Source organism: Eptatretus burgeri, chromosome 16 (assembly GCF_056783735.1).
Source record: "Eptatretus burgeri isolate ZD-2024b chromosome 16, Ebu_testis_v1, whole genome shotgun sequence".
Taxonomy (NCBI): Eukaryota; Metazoa; Chordata; class Myxini; order Myxiniformes; family Myxinidae; genus Eptatretus; species Eptatretus burgeri.
In genome coordinates, this window is record NC_140976.1 from 8,868,891 (window position 1) to 8,894,442 (window position 25,552).

General features: G+C 41.8%; 2 protein-coding genes across 10 annotated transcripts in view; one reads left to right on the forward strand and one right to left on the reverse strand.

Annotated features, from left to right (window-relative positions):
- The window catches only part of LOC147010453 (uncharacterized), a 102,653-nt gene extending 96,166 nt beyond the window's left edge, over positions 1-6,487 (reverse strand). For all 9 annotated transcript variants that reach the window (XR_015052491.1, XR_015052492.1, XM_085860129.1 and 6 more), the window contains exons 1-3: positions 6,353-6,487; positions 5,340-5,524; positions 3,937-4,039 (exon numbers count right to left, since the gene is read on the reverse strand). The gene's annotated coding sequence lies outside the window, so the exon portion shown is untranslated. The remainder of the gene's footprint in view (positions 1-3,936; positions 4,040-5,339; positions 5,525-6,352) is intronic.
- LOC147010454 (glycine amidinotransferase, mitochondrial-like) lies at positions 832-23,376 on the forward strand. Its single transcript, XM_085860132.1, has 11 exons — positions 832-898; positions 6,388-6,460; positions 6,737-7,005; positions 11,446-11,578; positions 11,735-11,930; positions 12,272-12,465; positions 19,874-20,011; positions 20,188-20,352; positions 20,446-20,509; positions 20,703-20,819; positions 22,923-23,376. Exons 2-11 carry the CDS (start codon positions 6,395-6,397, stop codon positions 23,033-23,035), a joined length of 1,455 nt encoding a protein of 484 aa, XP_085716258.1. The 5' UTR covers positions 832-898; positions 6,388-6,394; the 3' UTR covers positions 23,036-23,376.
- Positions 23,377-25,552: the final 2,176 nt, after the last annotated feature.

Below are 25,552 nucleotides of genomic sequence, written 5' to 3' on the forward strand. Positions count from 1 at the left end.
GCTTGTTGCATCATTGGTTGGGACGTGGCTATGCCGCTGATGCAGTGTCCCCCTTGCCAGTACACTGGTGCTCATTTTGCCGACCTTGGAAGGATGACAGGCTGAGTCAACCTCCTGGTGTATTTTAATTCAACGGCCCAACGGGGCTTGAACTCAGGACCCTAGGATCCCAAGCCGCCACCCTAACCATTAAGCCAACACCAGGCAATATATCTGAGAAGTGACGTCCTTGTTTCACTTCCCACAAACAAGTTCCTTTCTCAAACTGTAGAGGACATTCAATGTTTTGTTTGTGAACGAAGCAATCATTTACAAAAGCATGTTTTCACTGCGGATGAATAGGCTGTCAGATAAAGACATGGTAGTGCTCACAAATGGCAGACACCCAGATTTATTAATAGGGTTATTGTTCCATGGAGACGCATTTACAGGCACAACTATTCGGAGACATTTTTTTCTTTCACATGTACTTTGTGTAGGAATGTTGACCTGATGATACATATTTGGTGATTGGGTTCGAAAAACAAGTGGCAATGAGAGTTTATTAACTTATAGCTGGTTGCAGTTTTATTTTGTACACATTAATAACTGCCCCCTGTACCCCATAAACATAATATTTTCACCACAGTTGAAACATTCCTCATTGTTGTAGTTCTATTTTGAAGAACATAAATCATCAACCTGTTATGTCCTTTTCTGAACAGGACGAGATGAACTTTTGGAGGAGATTTAAAGTTTCAAACCAGAAGCTGAGAATATAAAAGCTGCCATATTCCTTATTCTGGGGCATATCGGATCGGGCGAATCCAGCTCCGTGAACTCGATCAACACGGTTTTTGCAGGACGCCTTCGCCTGAGTGTCCTCTCTTTCTGGAGAGCAGGAAGTTTCACCTTGAAGGTAGTGTTCTGATTCAATCCAATGTGTATTGATCTCCTATCTCAGAATGCAATGTACCACGAAGCAGTTGCAGTCTTCCCACTGCTATTCTCACGTTGTTACCCCCACCACCGAAGATGGGCAAAAGTTATGTTTTCACCCCAGTCTGTTTGTCGATCAGCAGGATATCTCAAAAGGTGGTTCACGGATTTGGCCGAAATTTGGTTGACAGGTTGGGTGTGTGACGAGGACGAATTAGTTGGATTTTGGTGAAGATCTGGATCTGTTTCAGACACAAGAATTTCGAAGAGATTGTTCACCATTGAGAGATTGGGTCAAAAACGATATATGACAAGTCTGGAGATGGCAATGGTTCACGAGCAGTATTTGACGATGTAGATTGTTTCAGAAGTCAAGGATGAGACAATGTGATAACTTTTGACCAAGTTATAAAAATGATCAACATGATGTGGTACGGGTGATAGGTCATTAGCTGCAAAATGTCGAAACCCCGGTTTCGTTCAACAACTTTCAAAATTTGAACTTTGCATAACCTTTAAAGGTCACAAAACAATCTTCTTCTTCTTCTTTCGGCTGCTCCCGTTCGGGGTAGCCACAGCGGATCATCCGTATGATCCGCATACTGATTTGGCACATGTTTTACGCCGGATGCCCTTCCTGATGCAACCCTGGTCGCCTCTTACGACACAGGGATATGGTACACCTATTTTAACCGGGGTATACAGCAGCCCAGTACACTGGTACTCATTTCGCCGACCTCAGAAGGATGACAGGCTGAGTCAACCCCCTGGTGTATTAATTCAGTGTCCCAACGGGGCTTGAACTCAGGACCTTTTGGATCCCAAGCCGCTGCCCTAACCACTGCGCCACCACCAGGCATTAAAGGTCACAAAACAATGTTGTGAACATTAAAATAAGGAAACGGGATACGTGCTATAGATTATTGGAGTTAGTTCGTCGAAGAAGGTCGAAAACCCGGTTGGATTCCAACAACTTTGAAAATTTTACCTTTGTGAACTTTAAAAGTTAAAAGTCAAGGATTACGACCTTTGGTGAAAAACTTCATCTGGAACATTCCAGGAACAATATAACGTCATATAGGCTATATGGCATTTCGCACTCTTCGGATTACCCATACTTTGATGAAATCAGCGTAAAAACAAACTTGAAGGGGGCGCCACAGGCAAGGTGTTCGAGATGGAGCAAAATGGCTTCAAGACTTTAGGTGGGGAATGACCTCAAGATTATGCATAAAAAATATTGTCATCCTAGCTCTCAAAGTTTGGGTGGTCGTATTATTTTTACGTCAAAATTTGCAATTTTCTAAGTTTGTGACCTTGGGACGAAAATGAAAAATCGAGCTTCGTGGAGCTATGCAGGTGCCATTGGGCTAACCAAATACCGAAACCCCTGCCAGATTCGACAAACCCCCTTGGAGAATATGGATTTTTATATCAAAATTCACAATTTTCTCAGTTCGTGACCTTGACACCTTGACCTTGGTATGAAAAATCGAGCTTCACCTTGGGATGAAAATGAAAAATCGAGCTCCATGGGGCTATGCAGGTGCCATTGGGCTAACCACATACCGAAACCTCTGCCAGATTCGACAAACCCCCTCGGAGAAGATGGATTTTTATGTCAAATTTCACAATTTTCTCAGTTTGTGACCTTGTGACCTTGACCTTGGGGCGAAAATGAAAAATCGACCTCCGTGGGGCTATGCAGTTGCCATTGGGCTAACCAAAACCGAAACCCCTGCCAGATTCGATAAACCCCCTCGAAGAAGATGGATTTTTATGTCAAAATTCACAATTTTCTAAGTTCGTGACCTTGACCTTGGGACGAAAATGAAAAATTGAGCTCCATGGGGCTATTGCAGGTGCCATTGGGCTAACCAAATACTGAAACCCCTGCCAGATTCAACAAACCCCCTCAAAGAAGATGCAAATTGCAATCGGCTACCCCCTAAAAACACGTTTTTTGGGCGTGGCTCCACCCATAATGGGCGCACCACGCCCATTCTCAGGAAAACACAACTAGATCATGAAATAAACCTCCCACCAAAATTTTATCAGGATCGGATCAAAACCCACGGAGCTATGCTCGGGACAGACAGACTGACAGACGACAGACAGACAGACAGACAGACACAAACCAATAACGAATATAGTGGTCACTTACTGACTCGTGAACTTACTGACTCGTGAACCAATTAAAATCAATGCAGATCAAATGGAAGACCAAATCGGTACAGTCCTGCATTGGAGTAATCAGAAGGAACCCAAACAAGCAAAAAGCAAAGATGAAGTCATCAGGAGGAACCTGGATAGGATTCACATTTCAGCTGCTACTCCTCTCCCCTCAAACTCATCCAGGCACAGCCAAGTGAGCCTCATTTTAAAAAAAAATCAAAAATTAAAGAATTCTGGTTGCCAGACCATGTGGCCGATCAAGTTGAAATTTAAAACATGCATTCTCCATCAAGAGTGGATCATAATTGTGAAGGTTCACATCGATTACTTCAGTGGTTCCAGAGAAAACATTTTTTAAAAATATTTTTCTTCAATCAATTGTTCCTGTAAAAACTTGTACACTGAAGGCTTGGGGAACATTTATGTGAAGTTTCCCCTCGATCTGTCCAGCCTTTCTGGAGAAGAAGATTTTTATAGGTTTTACGGTAAATCCAACATGGCTACCAACCCATGTGACCGATGACATCATGTGTAAACATTTTGTTCCTCATGGGTAGGCAGTCATACATGTAAAGTTTCGCCTCGATCTATTCAGCCACTTCAGAGAAGAGGATTTTTGAAGGTTTTTTGTTGTTTTTTTAAAAAACAATATGGCTGCTAAATCATGTGACCGATGATGTCATCAAAAACTTTTCTGTGGAACATTTTATCCTGAGATGGCCCTCAAAAATTTTCATACTGATCAGATGTAATGTTCTCCACATGCAATTATGACATCATAACAAAGACACCTCTGACATCATCAAAAAAAAATCATGCTTCTTCCCCGTGAGGAGGACTTACCTTGTGCCAAGTTTCAAGTTTTTTTTTTCCCTTCGTGTTGTTTCAGAGACACAGAAGTCCAAAGTTTTTCCATTTTTCCAACATGGCTGCCACACCCCATGACCTATGACATCATAATTATCATTAAAACATTTTACATGAGTCGTCACACCGATGGTGAAAATTTCGTTTCAATCTGACAAGCAGTTGCGGAGAAAAACAATAAAATTATGTGTGGGCAGACAGACAGACAGACAGACAGACAGACTAACAAACACGAAAAAGACGTCGTGCAGAGCACGATACTTACAAAATCCACCCCCTCTCCAAAGGTTACCATGGATACATCAAGTTGTCCATGTCATTGAGATTTAAATTGACAATCTTAATCAAGACTCAGGTCAATTGGATGAAAATTGATTATTTTTCAGATTGAAATTGATTTTAGAAGTTTGAACTTTTGTTGGCCTTTGACCTCTTGACATTAAAAATAGTTGTATTCCAAATTCAGTGATGCACTATGTAATTGCTGCCTAATTTTCAGGTTAATCGGATAAAAATTTACGATTTTTCAGATGAAAATTGATTATTTTTGAAGTTTCACCTTGAGTCGACCTTTTGACCTCAAATACTTTCTTTCCCAATTCAGTGATAGACAATGCAATTGATGTTTAATCCCCAAGTTAATAGGATGTACAATGATGATTTTTCAATTGAAAATTGATTATTTTAGATGTTTGCCCTCGAGTTGACCTTTTTATCTAAAAATAGTTCATTTACCAATTTTGTGACGCACGATGAAATTGATGTTTAATTTTCAAGTTAATAGGATGTAAAATGATGATTTTAGAAAATAGACCTGAAGATGATCTTTGACCTCAAAATCAATGGGCTTCTCGGTTGAGACTACCTCCACAACTTGGGAAAGTTCCGTGACGATTGGTTTAGAATTGTGACCTGTAGGCGATTGACAGACAGACAGACAGACAGAACAAAATCGACTGACCAATGTACTTCGAAAATCTTCCATTTTGCACGTAACAAACGGACCCAAATGCAATATCCTCTCCTTCGTCAAGGGTAACAAGAGTGAGAATTGTTTTGCAATACCTATCCCCTACCAACGTGATATTTACTAAGTCAAAAAATGGAAAGCTGAAAAATTGATGAAACTCTCTGAAACTCGAACTTTTTCTGTAACTTATCATAATAAAGCCATGTACCAAGTTTCAGTTGAATATGTTAAAGGGTGTGGGGAAAAGGTCGAAAAAAATCACAGGTGGGACGGACAGATGGACAGACGGAGAGCAAACCTATAGTCCCCTCCGGTGAAACCGGTAGGGGACTAATAAGTACAAACTTCACAAACAGCAATGCAGCTATCCATTAACTCATGACTCTCAACATGGGAAATCGGTTCACACCTTAAACCCAGCCGGTTCTCACTGGGTGAAAGGTTGGCAGCGAACACCATTGGTCTTGTCAAAGTCCGGAGGGTGCACTCAAATAGTGAAACCGACACAGGCAGTCATACCATAGTCCTCAGAATGTGAATCCCTGAATCATCGAAGCATAGAGGAGAACCGATTCAGCTGTGAGAGCCATACCACTGGAAATGAAGATGGGAATGGGTAAGATAATAAAATAGAGATTACGTGATCCAAGGAGCAATCTTGGATCGTGTCACACAGTAGAAGGATTTGGGGTGGTTATTGATACAGGGGTAAACAGAGAGGGCAGTACCCAATGGCCAAGGCAACAAGCAGCGACACATCAACCTGTACGTACACCTCGTATTGTGGGAGTGGCAGTAGAAACGAGCACAGTTATGATGGGTACACAGACCATTAACCAACCCAGATAGCACAACGACATTGGGCCATATGTGGGCTAACGTTGGCAATAGATCGGAAAAGGTCGGAACGGTCACAAGCGGATTTCCAACATCAGTCCAACGTTGGCAATGAGGTGTGAAAGCCTTCCGACGTTGGCCCAACGTCGGTGTACCATTTGGGAAGTGACCAATGTTATGGTCTTGTAACGTGACCGTCATGTTATGGGCAACCACTGAACTAAGTGACCACTACACATGGAAAGAAAAACATAACCGCCCGGTTTGACGTCCCAATTCTATAGCATACTTCTGGATGTATCGCATTGCCCCCTGCTGGCATTTTCATCATGGAATCTCCCATCAGGAATCAAATTCAGTGTGAACAGTTCAGTGCAGCACGTCAATACAACCGAGGCTATCCTGCCCCTACCTCCAAGTATGCCACAAATAATCCAATGCCTCAGATTATGAGATTTGATCAACAATACAGATCAGAATACTCGTACAAATGGACAAAGCAACGATGAATAACCGAGATGATGAACAAAATGATTATGCTGCGTTTTACTATATTTCACTGTTTTCGATTTTGTACTGTTTTACCTTAAGATCACAACTTCTCCCGTACACCTCCATAGGGTCACCATGCTCCGTGTGTGCTGCTTCCGTGGAGGTAGTCGTGGTGCAGAGTCTGCACACTACCTTGCTCAGGTCAGTCAACACTTTGTAAGGAACTATATCAATCATGACTGAACATCAAACATCAGTGAAATTCAAAGCCATTCAAGATCTAAAAACGATAAAGATTGAAGACATGAATGTATAACATCCAACATATTGAAAACAGCTTAGAACCAACCAGTCCCTGAGATCTGTTTCAGCCTGACATGGTATACATAGCAGACAGACATAAACATAAAATATAACCTGATTAATAAGTAATTATAATTTCTGCCATCTTCCTCATCCCTGTCTGCACTACTGCAGCAACACATCTCAACCACTTCCCTTCATCGCTTCCTCTGCTCACTCACCCAAAGAGCTCGTCACCTGAATCCGCCACAATATCATCCCTTCTCATTTGCACCCAGGGGTGGCTTTTTCAACAATCAAAATTCCCACATTTCTGCCACAATTTCTGCCACACGTCGGCTTTCGTCCATCACTCCGTCTCACCAAACGTCCACCCAGTCCGAAATGGGCCCTGATGTCGAGAGCAAGCTTGACATGCTCATTGAGAGAAAAAGAGATAACAGGTAATACAAGGAAAAAATATTAATTATCATTACAATGATTTTTGTAATCACCGTACAACATATGCAAACCACAATGTCAAACTCGGTGATGCCAATGATAGTTCTTTGTTCTGTTAAGTTAAATAATTATAATTGTTGGATGGTCAGTGGAGTGTGCTTTCCCTCTGAGCATAAATTTAAATATAGTTACTAATTCTCTAAAATGTAAGGTAATTATCAATTTTTGTTTCCAAACATTCAGAAAGGTCTATGAGGATAGCTCAAGGTTGATATGGATTTTATTTATTGTAGAAACGTGTTGAAAATCAAGGCTGGAGAGTTCATTGAACACCTTACCCTGTGCAGTTTTGAGAAACATACACAAGGAGGGGTCTGCAAACGGCAAATTTGATTGGTTGTGATGATATAAAATTCTGTAATATTTTGTCGAAGGACAGCAAAACAGCAGGACTTTGAAAAAGTATCAAAAAGGCGATTTGGGTTCGAGTGTTCAAATCTATAATTATATTGAAATAAAATAAAATTTTAAAAAGCTGTGGAAAAATAAAATGGGGAAGTTTACCGCCGTTGAGGCAGCTTCTTTTACACTACCTTATTTAACACGTTACATTAGGTATTTGTGCCTGTTGTTTGTGTCCTTTATGACATCTTTAAAAACAGTAAATTTCCTGTTTGGAATGATTTTCAATTTGGTTTCACTGTGAGACAGAAAGAGTTAAAAAAAACAATCTATGAAGATATATATATATATATATATATATATATATATATATATATATATATATATATATATATATATATATATATTTGCGAATTCGTGCCCGCAAGTGTGCGGACAGCCGCGTCACTCGAATTGCGGCACGTCGCCCACTGGACGGACAATTCTGTCGTGACCCTCTCGGAACAACGCCGGGAGCTAGTCATGGGTGGGGGTTGAACCTCACCATGACCATGCCAATTGCCCACCTGCGCAGGATGGGGTTGCTCGCCAAATTCGATCGACCGAAGTACCTGCGCGGATGGTCGACCGGGCGATCGTACCACGCCACAAGCCGACTCCAGACACGAACCGCTTAAGCGGTCCGTTCCGTGCTACAGTAATAACCGAGCGGTGTTATCGTCGGCCTTGACGGTTCCGATTAATTACTGGATGTTGCACCCACTACGAACCCCTTTCAGTGATGCAAGATGGAGGGTCAATAGAGAAAAGACAAAGCAAAACGGGCACAGTTCAACAAGCAAGCATTTTATTCACACGCACACACAGACAAGCATGTAAGGCACGTATTTACAGCCATACACAATCAAAATGCACATAAAGCAATTAAAACAAAAGCAACAACGACGCAGAGTTACTACCGACTACGCGCACACACGGCAACACTTATACAGTTCTACTTTACAGACGGCACCAACACACATTTACAAAAAAGCAAAGGAAAGAAGCTACCCTCATAGACAAGGGGGCAGACAGGCCTGTAGGCCAATTGTGCGCGTGACCTGGAGGAGCGGCCAGGCCCGAGAGACCGGGTGGGGGGGGGGATCCTACCCGCGTCCTCGTGACGCGTTGGCGGATGAGCCGCAGATGTGGCCGCATGGCTGTGCCCCGACTCCGTGCTCCTTGGCGGGTTTCGTTGGCACGACGTTTGGAGTGGGGTGGGAACGGGGCCCCCTTTTTGCACTATCTCAGCGCGGGGGAAAGGGGGAATTGTTGATGCCCTGGGGGAGGAGAATGGCTGGGTGGCTTGGGTCCCGCGACGAGCGATCCCACACCGTGACCTCGACGCCGACCTTCTCGCCTCGGACCTGAGCTCCTTTGCATCTTCCCGCAACTCTTCTCAGCCGACTCCAGAACCCAACTCGATGACACACCGATGACTTCGCCGCCCGACTCGACTCACTTCGCCACCCGACTCGACTGACTCTCCACCCGACTCGACTGACTTCATTCGCCTTGCGCTCGCCTTCTCATGGGCTGGCAGGAGCAGTTAATATACAAATATCCGGATCAGGATGACCTCGGGGGCGGAGCCACGCTCGCCCATTGGTCAGAGGAAAGGGGGCGTGAATCTCCCCTGATCCTAGAATTTGCATATATCGATTTCACACAAACACGCCTGGAGGCGGGGCCAAGCCGCCCCGCGCTTGCTAATTGGACGGAGCAAAAGTGGGCGTGTAGCGTTGCTGATCCGAATTTTCCCTCAGAAAGGCCGCTATTTGCGCTCGCGGCTCGGTGCATTCGGCACCAATCGCCGAACGGGCCCGAGATAGCCCGACGCTCAGTGTTCACAGGTGGTGCGAGAATGGCCGTAGAAGGAGAGAGGTGAAGGTGGTGGAGGGTTTTCAGTGGTGGTTGATGGTTATGGTGCTGTTGGGAATGGCGGTGATGCGATGTTTGCGGGATTGAGTTGTGAAGGTAAAGGTTGTGGCTGTTGGCGTTGTTGTTGTTGTCTGAGGGTTGGAGCATCGTTGTAGTTGGTGATGATAGCTGGCGTGGGGGTTAAGGTGGTTGTTGTGTGATGGCGGTTGAGACGTGGTTGGTTCAAAATAAAGATAGAACAGAAAAAATGGTTATCTATATACAACGGGTTTGGGGCAAACTACACATGTACTTAGAGATATCTCACCTACGGGCCCTGAATGGTGGTTTGCGAATATATATATATATATATATATATATATATATATATATATATATACATGTATGTATGTATGTATGTATATATTTATACATATATATTTATACATACATATATATATATATATATATATATATATATATATATATATATATATATATATATATATATATATATATATATATATATATAGCCTGGTGTTGGCGCAGTGGTGAGGGCAGCGGCTTGGGATCCAAAAGGTCCTGAGTTCAAGCCCCGTTGGGCCACTTAATTAATACACCAGGGGGTTGACTCAGCCTGTCATCCTTCCGAGTTCGGCGAAATGAGTACCAGTTTACTGGGTCGGTGTATACCCCGGTTAAAATAGGTGTACCATATCCGTGCGTCGTAAGAGGCGACCAGGGTTGCGTCAGGAAGGGCATCCGGCGTAAAACATGTGCCAAATCACTATGCGGATCATATGGATGATCCGCTGTGGCGACCCCTAACGGGAGCAGCCGAAAGAAGAAGAAGAAGGAGGATATATATATATATATATATATATATATATATATATATATATATATATATATATATATATATATATATATATATATATATATATATATATATATATATATATATATATATATATATATATCTCACTTCTCTGTGCATGCACGATCAGGACAAATTCATAGCCATAGTAGTGCTAAACTACAGGTTTGTTTTCCGATTCATGTTCAAAATACAACATTCAATTAAAATGAAGCTGTTCCTCAATCATAAACTGACGTTTCTGGACAGACAGACAGAAGTGAACCAATTGCTTATAACCCCGCTTTTCACTTTGCATGCGTGGGGTAACAATAGTTAAATGCTGAAATTTTGTGCAAAGATCTTGTCCACCTGGAGCGAGTTATGTCGGGAGTGACATCAATGAGTCAAAATAATTATGGGGGGAGGGGGGAAACCCCGAAGATGGTGGAAACAAAGTTATGTGTACTGTGGAATGGAAGTGCATCGTGAACATTTCAGTGATACACATTTTGATGATGCACATCTTTCACAGTTAGTTGTGCATTCATTTGAAATTGGACAGTGCGTTAAAAAAATAGCTCAGTGAGTGATCTTGAACATTTTCATGTGCAAACAACTGCTGTCACTCAAACAAACATCAAAAAACGCTGAATTATATCCATTTTTTGAGAACCAACAAATAATGATAAGTGAACTGTTACAGAAGAGCTGGATGTAAATGTTGGAGTTGAGGAAATGATCAATTACTTTTTACTCTGGGATTCAATAAGTTCAGCACTAAGTTTAGAACTCAACTCTACCAGACTTCAAAGGGTGTAGGTAATCTTGCGATGATGGGTTGGGAAGTTAAAAATCATTCCCCATACATTCGAGATTGTCACCTTGTGATTTTCTTCTCTCTGGATTGCTGAAAGAACATCTCCATGGAATTAAGTTTATGAACATAGAAGATGTCGAAGATGCACACCCGTCCCAATGATTCCTATGCAAGTGGTATCAAGACACGACCACCTCAACGGCACAAGTATATACTGTATGTGTAGCAAGGGAATACCTTGAAATTAACTTCCCAATACTTTAAAATTTTCTTGGAAAAATGTCCACGTCGACAACTACAGTCGTTTTACATCTCCAACAGAGTATAACGGTGCCATATATTTTCTCCAAAGCCAAGAAGATACATAGGTTTGAATATCTACCTCTGTCTGTAACAATCAATACGTACAGGGGTAAACCAAATCTGTAAATGTAAAATAAACGTTTTGTTTTCTTCCATCACAAGTGTTCATGCAGAGAGTGAGGAACATAGTGAGCTGTGTCCAGTCAACTCCTACACAGAATGGGACCCCCTTGAGGAGGTGATTGTGGGGTGTGCAGAAAATGCCTGTGTGCCACCATTTACTGTCGAGGTGAAGGTAAGCTCAACGGATTCACAAGTACCAAACTGCATTTCAAAATCAGCTTGTGGTTTGATGATGATCAAATGAAGTCACTTACATGATATTTGTATCACCTTATTGTAACCCCCTCTGCTTCATCTACTGTTCCTTTGAGTTAATCTCTCTCCCTAGGCTCATATCTCTCAGAATAACTGGAACTTCTTCAAAGAGAATGGTGGAAAACCATTCCCAAAAGAACACTTAAAGCTTGCAGTTGCTCAGATCTCTGAACTCTGTCGCGTGCTTGAGGGTGAAGGAGTGACGGTTCGCCGTCCTGACATCATAGACTGGAGCAAGCCCTACAGCACACCTGACTTCAAGTCCACTGGTGATTAAAAAATAAAAAACAGAAGCAATGAGTGGGACATATAGAAGTCGAAAGGGTATTTTGAACAAATCAGGTGAGGTTTGATATATAGTATTCGACAAACAGAACAGCAAAACGCAAGAAACATATCATAATGGATAGACATGTTTCCTTTATATTTATAACTTACATGCAAAATAAGAGATTTCCTCAATGGATATTGCTTTCCAGTACAAGAACAGGTGAACAGGTGTCAACCTTGTGAAAACCCCGTTTGGCTACTTTCAGCAATATTGCAGTGAGGGACTCATTATAATTTTCTAATAGTTGATAATTTGGACAATGTCATCTCTGTTCTGCAGGCCTCTATGCTGCTATGCCTCGAGACATCTTGCTTGTGGTTGGCGATGAGATCATCGAGGCCCCAATGGCATGGCGCTCACGCTTCTTTGAGTACCGTGCTTACCGCCCACTGCTTCGCGAGTACTTCCGCCGTGGTGCTCGTTGGACAACTGCACCAAAACCCCTCATGCAGGATGAACTCTATAATAATACTGTAATTATTTTTTGTACTGTAAATACTCATCAATACTGTACTGCAAGTCGATTTTGGTGAAGATCCGAATCTGGATCTGGATACAAGGTTTATTCAGTTTCTAAGTTAATATTCACCATTAAGAGATTGGGCTAAAAACGATATATAGCATGATATTTCAAAAATTAATTGGGCCCGATATGTTCTCGTGGATCAGGCATTACGTGGTGCAGGTATGCGCTCTACCGGATGCCTTTCTCGATTTTTTAAGTGTCTACATCACAATACATTTCAACAAAGAATATACAAATAATTTAATGCTTCTTTTACAAAACATACTTTGTATTTGAATTGAAAAAAAAAACATATTACAATTTTCTGGCACATGATGTCACCACAGTCCACACTTTTAAGGGCGGACGTTCCAGTTCAAGAGCCACACACTCAGAGCAGGAGAGTTATAGTTAGTTTATAGGAGAGTTATAGTTTTAGTTATAGTTTTAGAGAGTTATAGTTGGTTTTCGCGGACAACTGGATAATTATGAACACGAATGATGAAAAAACATTTGAGAAATGGCCTTCTGTCCTCGGCTGTCATTGCTCGTACCCTAGTGGCAGTCACCTCAATCTGCAACTTAACCTTGTAAATACTTTAAATAACACATATACAGCTGTGTGCTGTGTCAATGATTACTTCTGTGTCGATCTCTCGTTTGCAATGGTTCCCCAAATTTGTTTAGCACCAGCACCACAAAAGGTTAATCCAGCTCTGCATAACAAGGGTATGTTTCTGAACATTTCATTGGCTGTTGTATCATTTTGAATCTGACTTTGGCAGCTATTTTTACTAATATAACGAACTTAAACGAGGCGCCTCTCTTAATTGCTTGCTTCTCTTTCCAAGTGGCTCGGCACGTGACTTGCAAAGTGGCTGATACGGAATGGCTGGGTTGGTAAGCGACAGCAAGTTTTTTGCTTGGCGATGAGATCATCGAGATGAGAGCGACAGCAAGTTTGTCCTCTGTTTTTAAACACAATTAGCTGCTTCATTTATTTCACATATGTAACTAGAACGGCACTCAGTAGAACACATATACCTCCACCAGGTTGAACAGTTTACGTTTTGTGTTCCCATTTATAGGCCGGATCTGCATCTGGACTTGAACCATATTTAACCGGCTTGTTCTTGTCACCTCCCCAACGCATCCACCAAGTTTTGTCATAACCCGTCCACAACCTTTTGAGATATCGTTCAATATATCGTTGTGGCATTGTCCCTCAATGGTGAAGAATCATTTACAAAATTATCGTATCCGCATTCGGATCAAGGTCTTCACTAACATCGACTCAATTTGTCCCCATCACACACCCAACCTTTCCACCAAGTTTCGTCCAAATCTGCTGTTTGTTGGGTCACTGAAAAAGGTGACCCTGATTGTCAGTAATTCTCTCTGTTTGTTTGGATGTTTGTTCGTTTGTCATCAGCATAATTGGTAGTAAATTCGTGGGCGGATTTTGACCAAACTCGGGTGGTAGGTACATCTTATGACCTGGTGCTTTGGAAATTGTGATGGTTGCTCGGGACGCTTTGGTTCCCTAGCAACAACCCAAAAACCTTCAAAATCAGTGCTGTTCATGCGAAATTAATTCCGAAAGCCATTATCCCACGTAGGGTTATGAAATTTCGCACGAATGATCTACAGGTGATGCTCTATTAAATATGTTCCGGTTTTGTGATATATGGAATACTTTACCCGCAGCGCCCCCTACAATTAGGGTATGCGCGGAAAATGTCCAAAATTGAAGTCCCCCTAGCGACCAGGTGATTGTATCGATACGAATGAAACTTTGCAGGTTCATGGTACTCAATGAGAACTACAACTTTGCCTCAGGACATATTGACCGATTTAGCTTAGGTCATGAGTCAATGGTCAATTTGTGCAAAAATCGATAATATGCGAGAGCTGGAGGTGCCTTCCCGCAAAATGCTACTCCTCCTAGGGTTACGGTCGGATGGTCATGAAAATTTACACTAATCGTCTGGAATACAATGTGCACAAATGATCGAGCCGGATTTTCGATTTAGATCTTTGTTCACCCACAGCACCCTCTAGAACTTTGGGGATTTCCGATTTCAAACCGCATTTTCGGTACTTTTCATTCAAATGGATACCGAGTAGTTATCAGTAGATGGAACTGGATGAGATTTGATATGCATAATCTTAAGGTGATTCCCTATCCGCTATATGACATCCATTATGCTCTATATCTTATAGTTTCCATGTTGGGCGACCCATCGCCACCTACCAGCTTTGTGTTTGTTTGTCCGTCTGTGAGCAGGATATCTGAAAAATTTGTGGACGGATTCAGACAAAACCTGGTGGAGAGGTTGAGAGTGTGACAAGAATGAAATGATTCGATTTTGGTGAAGATCTGGATACGGATACTCGAATTTTTAAGAGATTCTTCACCATTGAGAGATACAGTGAAAAACATGATACAGTGCAGCACGATATCTCAAAAAATTGGGGGCGGATTTGGAATAAACTTGGTGGACCAGTTGGTTGGGTGTGTGACGAGGACAAATTGATTATATTTTTGGTGAAGATCTGAATCCTGATCTGAATACGAGTTTAAACAAGGACAAATGTATCCAAGAGCAGCGTCCTTAAGGTTTTATCGGCTAAAAAAAAAACAACTTCCGATATTTCGTCACATGCCTTGATTAAGCCAATCGCGAGACCCGTCATGATGTATTTACGATATATAATGTATTTACGAAATAAATCGTGTATTTACAAAATTACAATACGATAAATGGAATAATCTTTAAATATTAACGTGAACTTTTCGAAACTTTAAAGCAAATGTCCGAATATATTTAAAAGTTCATGATAGACGCTCTCAAAAGGCACCGTCAATGTGAGGATGTGTACATGTGCTCAGTATTTAAGGAGATCCGGATCTTGTATATACAAGAGCTGAGTCCAAGAGGTTAAGGTTTTGTCTTCACAAGAAGAAGAGCAAGAGCAAGAGGAAGAAGAAGAAGAAGAAGAAGATCAACAAGAAGAAGAAGAACAACAACGCCGAGCTCTCGATGAGCAGCGTTCGCAAGGCGAGACGCTGCTAAAAATATATATTTTAGGGGAATCTCACCATTGAGATGTTCCACAGGTGAGAGAAAAGAGGAACAAATAAGTGGAGGTGAGCAGTGAACCTGGATTTTGAGAGTTTCACCAGAAGTGGATCAATAGCAGACCATCTCTGCACCCTACAGAAACCTGGGGATGACAAAGCACAGAAAAGGCAGAGGGTGCAAGACCAAAAAGGAGACAATAGAAAACAAAAAGGGCACCAAACTTTCTTTGATACCAGAGTAATAGCCTCAGAGATTCAGCTTCAACGCAGGAGATTCCAATGACTGATGGCCTTGCTTTCCATGGAAACCTCGCCTCACATTTCCAACCTCGCCTCAAAAGCCAGTCGCCGACTGGGAATCCTCTGTCGTGCAAAGTCCTTCCTCGGCCCTCTTGAGCTCCTGACCACTTACAAAGCTTTTGTCCGTAGCCTGATGGAGTACTGCTCTCCCCTCTGGGCTGGTGCTCCTGCCTCCCACCTTTCTCGGCTTCACGCTGTCGAAACCAGGGCATTTAAGATCATCGGCATCTCCCGCAATGAAGCTGAGTCTTTGGGCCTCTCACTCAATCACCGCAGGTTGGTCGGTGGTCTTTCTGTCTTCTACAGACTCCTCTCCAGCCTGGGCCCCCCTGCTCTCTCTGCGATTTGTCCCCACCACATTTCCACAGGGCGCTCAAGGTCCGCCAACAACCCCCTTCTGGTAAAACTACCAAAATCACGAATCTCTGCTCATCTTCACTCTTTCATTCCTCTTTTTCCCCGCCTTTGGAATAAACTTCCTCACTCTATTCTTTCCCATTCTTCCCTCCAGGCTTTCAAAACAGCTGTTCACCACCACCTCTTATCTTCCCCCATCCAAATCCTCGATCTTTTCTACCCCCGATAATCCACCCAAGCCCACTTCCTTCAATTCCCCTGCTTTCCTTCCTGAAAGTCCCTGTAATGTCCATCTTCTCTTCACCATGTTCCCCATCCCATCCGCATCCCTCTCCCTTCCACAGTTCACCTAATGTGTCTGTTCCCCACTGTTGTGTCCCTTCCACTCCCGCCCCTCTTGTCTCATGCCCCCTTGCTGTGAGTTGTGTGTTTGCTCTCATACGAGCCTCGACCAAGGTATACAAAAATAAAAATAAAAAATAAAAACAGATGCCAACTTGGATTTGTGCTTTGTCCAAGAATATGGTGGCTGAAGGTAAGGCCCAAAGGTTTGAGTAACTGAACTTCAAGAGGTTTGTTAAGGAAGTAGATGGAAGAATTCCCAGATTATCCTTTCAGAAATACAGAGTGAGAACATGGCACGTGTAAGGGTTCCCTTACAAGGAACTTCAACGCAGGAATAAGCGATTATGCCCATCTTTGCCTCAGAAATGGTGACCAACCGATGGTTGTTTGTCCCTGCTCTATCCCTTTAAATGCTGAACTTCAAACAAGGAAACAGCACGTACCATTTGGAAGGTCTTTGGTATGACTCAGCCTGGGTTCAAACCACCAACCACCCATACTCAGAATGGATGCTCTAACCATTATGCCTGAGGTGACAATTCCCCTGAGTGCATTGGTTCTGATGATGGTGTTTTAACCAGAACAAAAGGAATCTCACTTGCATTCAAAACGCAATGAATCATTGAGAGATTGCTAGTGTTCACATGATTGCTTTATTACAAATTTTAGCAACAATACAAAGAAAAATGAATGAGTCACTACACATGCCATTGAAAGACATGTTCAAAAAGTGTTGGACCAACTCCTGATTTTATGAAGGTCTGCAGAGGGAAGAGACTGATGCCTGCCTATATGAGGAATGGGGGAACCTTTGGCAGAGGATGGAGTAATCAGCAAAAAGATAAGAAGGATTGTCCAGAGTATTGGAAACATAGTTGATGAAGATAAGAACAGGACTGGGCCCAAGACATAGCCTTGGAGCACTCTAGCTCCGACAGGGATAGGAGATGAGAGGATCCTATTGAGAGCCACACACTGACTTTGAGAGTAGAGGGAGTCAGCAAACGATGAGAGAAGGTGGCCTTGGATGCCGTAGGCTGTGTTTGGAGAGCAAAACGGGGAGCGAGATTGTGTCAAATGCCTGAGATCAAGGGCCACCATCCCTTGTTTGGAGAGCAGCATGTCCAGCATGAACTGGCCTGATCTGTATCCAATCTGATGATCGTCTGCGATCATGCCATTGGAGAAAATGAATGACTTGTTGTCAATGAAGTAATATTGGAAGTAAGCTAATGGTCCTGTAGTTAAGAGTATCTGCTTTTGCTCAGTCCAATCCTTCTCCACCCCAGAGACTGTGGTTTTATTCATGTTCATCAGCATAGAATCTGCAAAAAAGAAATCGCTGTACTGTATAATTAACCTCTGCTATCTTCGAAGATGGATGGAGGTTACTGTTTTCACCCCTTTCTGTTTGTTTGTTTGTTTATGAACAGTATTACGGAAAAACTCCTCAACGGATTTCGACGAAACTTGGTGGGGGGTTAGGTATAGTCCAAGGATCATGCCATTAAATTTTGGACTCCCCCCCCCAACAAAAAAAAATTGTTAGAGAAAAAAATTTTTTTTTTTGCATTTCTACATGTTTTCAGTGATTTCCAACCCCCCCCAATTTTTTTTACCCTCCCCCCAAAAAAGATTTTTTTTTTTTGCATTTCTACATGTTTTCAGTGATTTCCAACCCCCCCCCAAATTTTTTTTTACCCTCCCCCACAAAAAGAATTTTTTTGCATTTCTACATGTTTTGTGATTTCCAACCCCCCCAAAAAATTGTTAGAGAAATTTTTTTTGCATTTCTACATGTTTTAAGTGATTTCCAACCCCTCCTCCCCCCAAAAATTGTTACCCCCACCAAAAAAATAAAGAATTTTTTTGCATTTCTACATGTTTTAAGTGATTTCCAACCCCCCAAAAATTGTTACGCCCCCCAAAAAGAAAACATTTTTTTTGCATTTCTACATGTTTTAAGTGATTTCTAACCCCCCAAAAATTGTTAGAGAAATTTTTTGCATTTCTACATGTTTTAAGTGATTTCCAACCCCCTCCCAAAAAAATTGTTACCCCCACCCAAAAAAAAAATAGAGAATTTTTTTTTTTGCATTTCTACATGTTTTAAGTGATTTCCAACCCCCCCAAAAAAATTGTTACGCCCCCCCAAAAAGAAAACATTTTTTTTTTGTATTTCTACATGTTTTAAGTGATTTCCAACGCCCCCAAAAAATTGTTAGAGAAATTTTTTTTTTTGCATTTCTACATGTTTTAAGTGATTTCCAACCCCCACTCCCAAAAAAATTGTTACCCCCACCAAAAAATAATAGAGAAATTTTTTTGCATTTCTACATGTTTTAAGTGATTTCCAACCCCCCCCAATTTTTTTACCCCCCCCCCCCAATTTTTTTTTACCTTCCCCCCAAAAAAAGAAATTTATTTTGCATTTCTACATGTTTTAAGTGATTTCCAACCCCCCCAAAAATTGTTAGAGAAATTTTTTTTTTGCATTTCTACATGTTTTAAGTGATTTCCAATCCCCCCTACCAAAAAATTGTTACCCACAACCAAAAAAAATTTGAGAAAATTGTTTTGCATTTCTACATGTTTTAAGTGATTTCCAACCCCACCAAAAAATTGTTAGAGAATTTTTTTTTTTTGCATTTCTACATGTTTTAAGTGATTTCCAACCCCACCCTCCCCCAAAAAATTGTTACCCCCCACCAAAAAAATAGAGAATTTTTTTTTGCATTTCTACATGTTTTAAGTGATTTCCAACCCCCCCTCCCCAAAAAATTGTTACCCCCCACCAAAAAAAAAGAGAATTTTTTTTTGCATTTCTACATGTTTAAAGTGATTTCCACCCCTCCAAAATTGCTACGCCCCCCCCAAAAAAGAAAACATTTTTTTTGCATTTCTACATGTTTTAAGTGATTTCCAACCCCCCTCCAAAAAAAAAATTGATAGAGAAAAAAATTTTTGCAACTTTTTTTTCAACAAAATGTCGATTTTTATTTTTTTTTGCATTTATACATGTTTTAAGTGATTTCCAACCCCCCCCCCCCAAAAAAAAAATGGAGAAAAGAACTATAACTGTCAGCACTGTTGACATCATATTTAATTAATAAGATATAAGGTTCACTTGAGTGACCCAGCAGTATTGGCAGCGGAGGTTTTGCACTCTCCCGAGTGCTCTTCCTCTAGTTATCCTAGTTTTAATGTTTCACACATTTATGCTTGTTTGTGTCTCCATGCATTTCTCAGCCACTGAGACATTAAGTCTTTCTCCTACACTCTACCTAAGGACTATCCCGTGTTCTCCGTCGAGGATTGGAATGCACTCGTTGCAAAAGGCCACTTCGTTACAACGGAACACGAGCCCTGCTTTGACGCGGCAGATTTCATTCGAGCCGGAAGGGATATATTTGTGCAAAGAAGCCAGGTATGATGACGTAATTGCTTTTATTACATCGCCATTCATATCGATAATGTAATCCTCATTTGTCAATCATTTCCTTCTCATTACCAACATCCCAACAGTGAATGTCAGAAGTAATAAAGCTGGGCACCATTTCGCTGGATGTAGGATTTGTATCATACATTTATCATTGGTTACAGGTCACAAACAACTCCGGGATCGAGTGGATGCGACGACACCTTGGGCCACGGTTCCGCGTGCATAAATTGTCCTTCCGTGACCCAAACCCAATGCACATCGATGCGACCTTCAACATCATTGGACCAGGGTTGGTGATTTCAAACCCTGACAGACCTTGCAATCAGGTAAGATTAGAGATCCTGTGCATGATTTCAAGGATGTTCCATCGAGTAAGGAGCAGCGACAAAACCATCTCTGTCCGTCACTTATTATTGCAGATTGACATGTTCAAGAAGGCTGGATGGAGAACCATAACACCGCCAGATCCACTGATCCCACATGGTGAGGTTGTTTTCCTGGTGAAGTGTCAAGATGATTCCAAAACCTAATTGTCAAAATGTTTTAAACAGCTCAATTCAAATATTTTTCTCAATTAGATACAAATTTCAGAGAATATTTTCAATTCATCTCATATCCTCAAATTATATCACCTTCCAATTTTGTTCCTCTGTCATTTCTTTCTCATCCAACACAGACCACCCACTTTGGATGTCCTCTCGCTGGCTCTCTATAAATGTGCTGATGCTTGATGAACATCGAGTGATCGTTGAGAAAGAGGAACAAACGACACAGAAGATGTTTGAGAAACTTGGTAGGTTCCTCACACACTCACGATGTCTCTCCGAAAGGACTGTTTGGAACCCCCCCCCCCCGTGCCGCCCCTCCCACCCCCCATCTACTTTCTCAACAATTCTCTGGAAGAAGTCTTTTCTTTCAATCTTTTGGGTCTCACGATCTGCCATGATCTTTCCTGGGAAAGACACATTTCAAACCTGGCCTCCAAAGCCAGTCGCCGACTGGGAATCCTTCGTCGTGCAAAGTCCTTCCTCGGCCCACATGAGCTCCTGACCACTTACAAAGCTTTCGTCCACAGCTTGATGGAGTACTGCTCTCCCCTCTGGGCTGGCACTTCTGCCTCTCACGTTTCTCAGCTTCACACTGTGGAAACCAAGGCATTTAGGATCATTGGTATCTCCCACGATAAGGTGAGTCTTTGGGCCTCTCACTCTCTCACTGCAGGCAGGTCGGTGGTCTTTTTGTCTTCTCCCGTCTCCTTTCCGGTCTCCCCCCCCACCCCCGCTGCTCTCTATACGATTTGTCCCCACCATATTTCCGCAGGGCGCTCAGGTCCGTCAACAACCCCCTTCTGGTAAAACTACCAAAATCACGAATCACTGCTCACCTTCACTCTTTCATTCCTCTTTTTTTTCTCACCTTTGGAATAAACTCCCTCTCTCTATTCAATCCCATTCTTCCCTCCAGGCCTTCAAAACAGCTGTTCACCACCACCTCTTACCACGCCCATCCAAATCCTCGATCTTTTCTACCTCGTTAACCCACCCCAAACCCACCTCCTTCAAATTCCCTGCTTTCCTTCCTGAAAGTCCATGTTGTGTCCATCTTGTATACTCAGTGTTCCCCACCCCATTCATCTCCCTTCCACAGATTTAATGTCTCTATTCCTCACTGTTTTATCCTTCCCACGTCCCTCTTGTTTCATTCCCTCCTTGCTGTGCGTTGTGTGGTAGCTATCATTTCTTGAAAGCGCGACTGTGTCGCTGATGCAGTGCCCCTCTTCCAGTGCACAGTGGTACTCATTTTGCCGACCTCGGAAGGATGACAAGCTGAGTCAAACCCCTGGTGCATTTATTGAGCAGCCAACGGGACTTGAACTCAGGACCCTAGGATCCCAAGCCGCCACCCTCACCACGAAGCCAACACCAAGCTTTGCATACGAGTCTTGACAAGGTGTACAAAAAACAAACAAACAAACAAAAAATCAGTGTCTGATATTGTCCTTTCCAAGATGGATCATGCGTTTTGTTGCATGACCTCTGCCATTTAAACGAGGATGCACCATGGTAGAAATTTTGCCAGATGCTGATCAATGATATTTTGGTATCACATAATTGGTACTCCCTCGTAGAGACATCAGGATTCATTTCATCCTCACGCTCACATCCTGATAAACCAACTGAGAACAGGCTTTCCAAAACATCGACATTAGTCTTGAGGAGTTTGAAATTAATTCCATTTTGATAACTAATTGATCAATAATTTGGGTACACAGGTGGATTTATCAGAACTCCTTGCTGATCTATACGAGAAGCAACACTACCACTAAACTTGCTGTAGTACACCAATTAAAGTTTTATAGCTTTGAATATTCGGTCTTCAGAAGAATTGAGGGGTCGCTCGCTATTCATTCTTTGGAAGAGCAGAAGCAGCATGTCCAGAGTTGAGTGGCAGGATCGGAATTCAAACTGATAATCAAAGATCAGGCAGTTTGAAAATGGCAGCCATGATGGCTTCCATGATCTTACTTGTAATTGAAAGTAAGAACACACCTATGTTCGGTAAACCATTTAACCAAATGTTCATGCCAAATTCAATCATCTTGCATCTGACAAATCGTCACGACAAGGTTTCAGTGTCGTCTGTATTTAAGATCACCGTGATGTCACCATCCCATCCCATCCCATCCCTTTCATGAACATTGACCATTTGCCTTTCACTCTTTTCCCATGATATTATACTTCTCAGAAATCTCCCTCAAGCACTCATCATGTATCACACCAGCCCGATGAGTATAATGCCATTCATCATGTGTTTGATTAACAGCTGTGATTTGTACGATGGGGGAGTGGGGGGGGGAGTGTGACCAATGCTCTCTTTTCACCCATTCATCCCACAGGAATAACCCCAATCCCTGTGTCTATCCGCTTTGCCAACTCCCTCGGTGGCGGATTCCACTGCTGGACATGTGACATCCGCAGACGTGGGGGTTACGCTTCATACTTTGAATAAATGTTATTGTTTTTTAATCTTGACTATTTTTTTAGCCATTCTTTGTCAGGACGTAATTGTTTTCTTTAACCACAAAATGTGATAACGTCATTGGATTCTTAATGATAATTATTTTCTTCATTGTGCTGTATCCCTCTTTTTCCTTCTGTTTGTGCCGAATCCCTCTTCCCATTCTGATAACATTTTTAACCTCCGCCATCTTTGAAGATGGATGGAGGTTACTGTTTTCACCCCTTTCTGTTTGTTTGTGAACAGTATTACGGAAAAACTCCTCGACGGATTTCGACGAAACTTAGTGGGGGGGTTAGGTATGGTTCAAGGATCATGCCATTAAATTTTGGACTTGGTCCCCCCTTCCCAAAAAAAAATTGTGAGAGAAATTTTTTTGTTTTTGCATTTCTACATGTTTTAAGTGATTTCCAACCCCCCCAAATTTTTTTTTACCCCCTCCCCCAAAAAAAATTGTTAGAGAATTTTTTTTTTGCATTTCTACATGTTTTAAGTGATTTCCAACCCCCCCTGCCCAAACAATTGTTATGCCCCCCCAAAAAAAATTGTTAGAGAAATTTTTTTTTGCATTTCGACATGTTTTAAGTGATTTCCAACCCCCCAAAAAAATAGTTACCCCCCCCCAAAAAAAATTGTTAGAGAAATTTTTTTTTGCATTTCTACATGTTTTAAGTGATTTCCAACCCCCCCAAAATAGTTACCCCCCCAAAAAAAATTGTTAGAGAAATTTTTTTTTGCATTTCTACATGTTTTAAGTGATTTCCACCCCCCCAAAAAATAGTTACCCCCCCCCAAAAAAAAATTGTTAGAGAATTTTTTTTTTGCATTTCTACATGTTTTAAGTGATTTCCAACCCGCTCCCCAAAAGAATTGAGAAAATTTTTTTTTTTTTCATTTTTTCATTTTTTCAGTGATTTCCAACCCCCCCCCAAAAAATAGTTACCCCCCCCAAAAAAAAATTGCTAGAGAAATTTTTTTTTGCATTTCTACATGTTTTAAGTGATTTCCAACCCGCTCCCAAAAAGAATTGAGAAAAATTTTTTTTTTTTTGCATTTTTACATGTTTTCAGTGATTTCCAACCCCCCCCAAAAAAATTTGTTACCCCCAAATCTTTTTTTGCATTGCTACATGTTTTCAGTGATTTCCAACCCCCCCCCAAAAAAAAATTTTTTTGCAACTTTTCTTCCAACAAAATTTCGATTTTATTTTATTTTTTGCATTTTTACATGTTTTAAGTGATTTCCAACCCCACCCCCCCCAAAATGTTGGAGAAAAGAACTAAAATTCTCAGCACTGTTGACATCATATTTAATTAATAAGATATAAGGTTCACTTGAGTGACCCAGCAGTATTGGCGGCGGAGGTTTTGCACTCTCCCGAGTGCTCCCCCTCTAGTTATTACTCTGTTGTTACTCAAGATGGATTTTTCATAACTGCCTTTTGTCTCCCCATTATTTGTTATTGCATGTTATCTTCAAGGTGGATTGATCATGTTAATCGTACTTTTGAAAAAAAATAAGATCTTTGTTGAGAATAAATAGCAGGAGTCCACAATATACTTTATGTTTTCATGTAGGATGGGTGGTGGAAGGTGGTGTGGGGATTGTGGGAGGAGGGGAAGTTGGGGGCATGGAGTAAATTGGGGAAAGGAAGAGGTTAAAAGGAAGAAAAGTGTGGAGATCGGAAGGAAATGCAGATTGGAAGAGTGTAGGATATGTGAGAGGGAAGTGGCACGTCGGAGGCATACATCAATTGAAGAGGAAGGGGACAACACAAAGACTGGTTTTTACATGTTATAAAGAGATGTAAGCCTGGTGTTGACTTGGTGGTTTGGGTGGCCAGCTTGAGATCCTGGGGTCCTGAGTTCGAGCCCCGTTGGCTGCTGAATTAACACCAGGTGGGGTTGACTCAGCCTGTCATCCTTCCGAGGTCGGCGAAATGAGTACCGGTGTACTGGTTCCAGTGTGTGCCCCGGTGAGAAGAGATAAACCGTATCCCTGCGTGTCATAAGAGGCAACTCAATGGTTGGCGTCAGGAAGGACATCCAGCTATGAAAAAAAAAAACATTACCTCAAAAGGGGAACCATGATTGTCATGGGGCCCACAAGGCTAACCCCTGCTCTAGCCGGGGAAAAAAAGGTCTGAAAATACGTGTGTGTGTGTGTGTGTGTGTACGTTATAAAGAGATGACGACAAAGCAACATACCTCAACAGAAGACAATGACAAAATTATTACCTCCACCACTGAAGGTGGATGGAGGTTCTGTTTTCACCCCTGTCCATTTGTTTGTTTGTAAAGAAAATATCTCAAAGTTATCAACAGATTTGGACGAAATTTTGCAGAGAGCTTGGGTATGTGACAAGGACGAAATTATTAGATTTTGGTGAAAATCAGAATGAGAATCTGGATCCGAGAATTTTAAAAGTGATTCTTCACCATTGAGTGATGGGGCGAAAACGACAAAGGATATCTCAAAAAGTTGTGGACTGATTCAGACGAAACTTGC